This window comes from Arachis hypogaea, chromosome 15 (genome assembly GCF_003086295.3).
Source record: "Arachis hypogaea cultivar Tifrunner chromosome 15, arahy.Tifrunner.gnm2.J5K5, whole genome shotgun sequence".
In the NCBI taxonomy this organism is placed as follows: domain Eukaryota; kingdom Viridiplantae; phylum Streptophyta; class Magnoliopsida; order Fabales; family Fabaceae; genus Arachis; species Arachis hypogaea.
Genome location: NC_092050.1, coordinates 147,415,083 through 147,421,374, shown reverse-complemented (window position 1 = coordinate 147,421,374; position 6,292 = coordinate 147,415,083). Strand labels below are relative to the sequence as shown.

At 43.8% G+C, this 6,292-nt stretch overlaps 1 protein-coding gene across 1 annotated transcript; it reads left to right on the top strand.

Moving 5' to 3' along the window:
- Window positions 1–2,396: 2,396 nt before the first annotated feature.
- Window positions 2,397–5,909, top strand: LOC140179401 (uncharacterized). The gene is made up of 3 exons (XM_072218277.1): window positions 2,397–3,074; window positions 3,308–3,384; window positions 3,872–5,909. The coding sequence occupies exons 1-3, from the start codon at window positions 2,397–2,399 to the stop codon at window positions 5,907–5,909; spliced, it is 2,793 nt and encodes a 930-aa protein (XP_072074378.1).
- The last annotated feature ends 383 nt before the right edge of the window (window positions 5,910–6,292 follow it).

The window sequence follows — 6,292 nt, the reverse complement described above, 5'->3', positions numbered from 1 at the left end:
TTCTTGCCTTAAAATCACTGAGTATTTCTATACTTGACTCCAATATTTTATACTAAATACTTTATTCTATGAGCTTTATTTTTTAGGTTTCATTACTTCTAAGACATACTTTCCTTTTTATTTAGCCACTTTACTATATTCTTGTTGTCAATAAAAATCACAAAATAGAATCTCTCTTTTTTGACAACTCAATATCCCTAAATTTGTATAAATTAGTTATTATTATTATTATTATTATTATTATTATTATTAAGAAAAAAAATCAGTTGCATGTCAACTGATGTTGCTAATAGTCATCCGGCAAAATTTTTAAAGCAACTAAGGTGACGTGTACCCCTCCTCTCCTTTAACCGACCAAATATCTCGGCCCTGAACAAACCCCAACCATAACTCAGTCAAAGTCACATGTAAGTCAGATCTTATCTTCGGCCCGTTACTAACAGACAAACACCACTGAGAATGTCGCAGCAAACCCAAAAGAACAGAACCCCCGCTCACCTATAAAACGGAACCAGGCAAACTCAAAGTCCTAGGTTACGAGACACTCTCACTTTTACTTACTCATCTCATCTCGAATACTTTTCTAACTTGAGCGTCGGAGTGCTCTTTGCAGGTGCTCCCGCCGCCGAGTTTCATCAGAGCCGAGGATAACTCCAAGCATACCCTCGAGGCGACCTATAGCTCCTCCCTGAGACGGACAGCCTCGCTTGAAGACATACACCTCGGCTGAAGCTGAACGGAACATTTGGCGCCCACCGTGGGGCCCAAAAAATTAATTTAACCCCACTGTTCTTCTATTGCAAACTTTTATTTTTTACGCAGGGTTTTTCAACCTTCGGACATGGCCGATAATGGAGCCCATCAGCTCACCCAAGCCGAACTCATGGCCCAGATGGTCGAGCTGCAAGCAGAAGTCAAAAGACTTGCCGAGTTATCCACTCAAAACAGCGCTAGCAAACGTGAAGAGAATGGTCCCAAAGGAAAAGGCAACGCAGACCTACTAAGTGTGGACCCACCAAAGGAGAAGCTGACCCTGGACAATCTGTTCTTCGAGGAGATCACCAACTACCAGATGCCAAAACAATTCACACTACCCTCCTCACTTGAGCCATATAAAGGGATTGGTGACCCCCGGGCTCATATTAAGAAATTTCAATCTATGATGTTCTTTAATGGCCCTAATAACGAACCTGTTCTTTGCAGAGCTTTCCCTACTTATCTCGACGGCGCAGCTTTACTTTGGTTTTCAAAACTGCCTGCAGGATCAATCTCTTCTTTTGAGGAGTTGGCGAAGTCCTTCATAGACTACTTCGCTGCAGCGCGAATATATGTACACGGATCGGACTACCTCGGCACCATCCGCCAAGGTCCCCAAGAAAGCTTGAAAGACTACCTGACCAGATTTGCAGAAGCGACAATGGAGATACCCGATCTAGATCCCGCCGTCCACTTACATGCATTAAAGGCTGGACTCCGACCCGGGAAATTCAGAGAGACAATCGCGGTTACTAAGTCGAAGATGCTGGAAGAATTCCGTGAAAGGGCGGCGGGACAGATGGAGATAGAAGAACTCCGTGAATCCGAAAAAATGGAAAGAAAATAGCCAAAAAGAGAGGATGACAGAACCACAAGATCGGCAAATGCCAAAGACACCAGAAAACCTTTCAGACTAACCCCAAAATTCGACAACTACACCAAATTCAACACAAGGAGGGAAAAGATCATTAAAGAAATCCTCAATGCTAAGATCATAAAACCACCGGTAAGGGCAGGAAACTACCAAGACCAGTGTTTCGTCGACAAAAGCAAACATTGCGCTTTTCATCAGAAGTACGGGCATACAACTGATGACTACGTGATAGCTAAAGATCTGCTAGAAAGACTGGCTCGGCAAGGCCTACTCGACAAATACATCGAAGGAAGAAAGCACAAAGAGGACGGCAAGGACCGAGAAGAGCGTCGTCAAGTTCCAGAGCACAAGGAGCAAAACAAATGGTCAAACAACAATCCACCAAAAAGCATCATAAACTGTATATCTGGAAGATTCGCCGGAGGAGGTAACACAACTTCAGCGCGAAAATGAAGCTACCGCGCAATGTTAGCAATTGAAGGAACAAAACCACAAAGGGGTGTTCGACCTCAACATCACCTTCAGCCAGGAGGACATATGCTCGGCAGCACCAAAGTTGGACGACCCAGTGGTAATTTCCATCCAAACGGGCGAGTTATTGGTAAGAAAAGTCCTTATGGACCCAGGTAGTAGTGTCGATGTTCTTTTTTATTCTACTTTCCTAAAAATGAAGCTATCTGAAAAGCTCGTGCAACCCTCGTCTGGAGAATTGGTAGGGTTCTCCGGAGAAAGAGTCCCGATCAAAGGATACATATGGTTACAAACAATGATAGGAGAAGGCTCACTATCACGAACCATTGACATGCAATATTTAATAGTTGACTGCCCAAGCCCTTACAACATTATTCTCGGAAGGCCTGCTCTGAACATGTTCAGGACAGTAGTATCCACTTTTCATCTGTGTGTTAAATTTCAGGCACAGGACGGCAGGATAGCTACAGTCCGCTCAGACCGTCAACAAGCTCGGCAGTGCTACAATGCAAGCCTGAAAAGGTCGGCTACAAAACAGGAATCCCATCAAGAAGTCAAAGCAATTCACAGCACGAACGAGATATTGTCCCTAGCAGAGCTCGATCCCAGAGAAGACACCCAAGAACGACCTCAGCCAGCGGACGAGCTCATAAAAGTCCAACTGACTACGAAGCCAGAACAAGTCACATACATCGGCCAAGCACTCCAGGGGCAACAAAGAATAGAACTCATAACAACATTGCAAGCCAATGCCGATCTCTTCACCTGGACCCCAGCAGATATGCCAGGGATAGACCCTAGCATCATCTGCCACAGGCTCGCCATTAATAGAGCCATCCGACCTATAGCTCAGAAAAAGAGGAATCTCGGTACAGAGAAGTCAAAGGCGGCCCTAGAAGAAACCAGGAAGCTTCTCAGTGCAAACTTCGTCAAGGAAATTCGATTCACAACATGGCTATCTAACGTGGTAATGGTAAGAAAAAACTCAGGTAAATGGCGCATGTGCGTCGACTTTACGGATTTAAACAAAGCTTGTCCTAAGGACGCATACCCTTTGCCAAACATTGACAAGCTTGTAGATAACGCATCGGGTTTCCAAAGCTTGAGCTTCATGGATGCATACTCTGGGTATAACCAGATCCTTATGCATCCAGAAGACCAAAACAAAATAGCATTTATAACTGAGCATGGAAATTTTTGTTATAGAGTAATGCCATTTGGTCTAAAGAATGCAGGTGCAACTTACCAACGGCTGATGGACAAAGTATTCCATCACCAAATAGGTCGGAACATGGAAATATATGTAGACGATATGGTCTCCAAGACTACTCAAGAAAAGTCACATTGCGACGACCTCAAAGAGATATTTAAACAGATCCGAGCATACAACATGAGGCTCAATCTAGAAAAATGCGCATTTGGAATCCAAGGAGGCAAGTTCCTAGGGTTCATGTTGACCTCAAGGGGAATTGAAGCAAACCCCAAAAAATGTGAAGCAATACTTAAGATGGCAAGCCCAAGAACAATAAAAGAAGTACAGTAGCTAGCAGGAAAAGTAGCAGCACTATCTCGCTTCCTGCCAGCAGCATCAAGCCGATCACACCACTTCTTCCAAACAATATCAAAAAGCAAAAAATTTCAGTGGACAGAAGAATGCAAAAAAGCGTTCGCCGAACTCAAGACAATCCTGGCATCACCACCTGTGTTACATCGACCAGAAGTCGGTAAGCCTTTATGTTTATATTTATCTGTCTCTAATTGTTCTATAAGCTCGGCCCTAGTCATTGAGACAGGTAAAACACAACAACCAGTATACTTCGTCAGCCGAGTCATGCAATCAACAGAGCAAAGATATCCGAGGATAGAACAGTTAGCCTTAGCATTGGTAATAACGGCAAGAAGACTCAGGCACTATTTTCAGAGCCACACGATAATTGTCAGGACCAACCAACCATTAAGACAAATACTAACAAAGCCCGAATTGGACGGACGTCTGACCAAATGGTCTATCGAGCTCTCAGAATTCGACATCCAATATCAACCAAGGACGGCCTTGAAAGCACAGATCCTCGCAGACTTTATCTCAGAATTAACCCTGGACGAGCATAATAAACACTGGGAACTACATGTCGATAGGGCATCCAGCCGAGGAGGAAGCGGAGCAGGAATAATCCTCAAAGAAAGAGATAAAGTGGTAGCCGAGCAATCCCTCCAGTTCCACTTCCCAGCAAGCAACAATCAAGCCGAATATGAAGCCCTCATAGCGGGACTCAAACTGGCCATAAGTCTCCAAGCAAAAAGCCTGATAGCATACTGTGATTCCCTCTTAGTGGTACAACAAATCCGGGGAGAATTTCAGGTAAAAGATCCCTTGCTAGAACGATACTGGCTCATAGCAAAGGATCTCATTTCAAAATTCAATTCATTCATTATTCTGCATATACATAGAGAAAATAACGTTAGAGCAGATGTATTATCCAAACTTGCCGCCACTAGGGCAGACACACAAACTTCGGCACTTTCACAACTAACACTCCAAAAACTAAGCACCGAACTATTATCTATAACAAACATTAACCACCTCCGAGATTGGAGAACACCTTTTCTTGAATACATTAATGCAGGTATCATGCCCAGAGACGAGCCCAACCCACAGAGCTTCAGACGAAAAGCGAGCCTCTACACAAACATAGCTGGAGAGCTATACAGGCACGGTTTCTCACAACCATTACTAAAATTCCTAAGCAAAGACGAGGCACACGAAGTAATGAATGAAGTCCATGAAGGAGTTTGTGGGAACCACATCGGAGGATGGGCCCTGGCCGCAAAGATCGTCCGAATAGGGTATTTCTGGCCAACCATGAGAAGGGATTGCATAACAAAAGTCAAACCATGTGACAAATATCAAAAACACGCAGCCATCTCCACAAGACCGGCTGAAGCATTACACAGCATGGAGGTAAGCTGGCCTTTCCACAGATGGGGCCTCGACATTCTCGGGCCATTCCCAATAGCTCCGGGACAGGTAAAATTCTTTTTAGTTTCAATAGACTATTTCTCAAAATGGATAGAAGCTCAACCACTAGCGAAAATAACCGCCAAAAAGGTACGATCTCTTATATGGAAAAATATCATATGCCGATTTGGAATACCAAAAGAGATAGTATCGAACAACGGTAGACAATTTACTGATAATAAGCTCGGCTCATTTCTAAAAAATTTTCATATACAGCACTATTTCAGCTCGGTCGAACACCCACAAACCAATGGGCAGGCCGAAGCTGCTAACCGAGTTATATTGCAGGCAGTAAAGAAAAAGCTCGACAATGCAAAAGGTGAATGGGCAGAACTAATACCAGAGGTGTTGTGGAGTTATAACACAACAATACAAACAACAACGGGCGAAACACCCTTCAAGCTGGTCTATGGGTCAGAAGCCTTGCTCCCGGTAGAGGTCGGGATCCCCACGCTCAGAACCGACCTATATGACGAACAACACAACATAAGTGCAAGAAATGCCGAGCTTGATCTTGCAGAAGAGGACCGAGAAATCGCCGCCATCAAACAAAGAGCCCAAAAACAACTGGCAGAGAGAAGTCACAATAAAAGAGTGGTGCCGAGGATATTCGAGGAAGGCGACTTAGTCCTTAGACGAACAGAAGAGGCCAGACGACCCCCTCACATGGAAAACTCGCTGCAAACTGGGAGGGACCATTCCGAATATCCGGAGTGCTCGGAATGGGGGCCTACCAGTTACAAATACTACAAGGAAATCCAATGTCAGGAAATTAGAATATTTCTTCCCTAAAGTTGTATAGGTCATGAACTTTACACTTCACGAATGAAGGTACTCTTTTTCCCACTTAGAGGTTTTTTCCCAAAAGGGTTTTACCTAAGGAGGGTTTTAACAAGGCCGGACGCCCAAATCAAACAAAATCATTTGCCATTTGTACATACCTAATCAGAACATCGATTATACGTTTACGTATCTCATCTCAATAAGTCAATTATCTACTTAATCCAGCTCGAAAGCAATAATCTCCATCTATATACAAAATCAATACTATCCAAACTGACCGAGGTCAGAACACAAAGTAACGAGTTCCAAAATACGAAACAACTAACATCACAATAAGTCTGACCACAACCCGGTCAGCACAAAATAAAAAGTCCGCACCATAACAAAAGTAA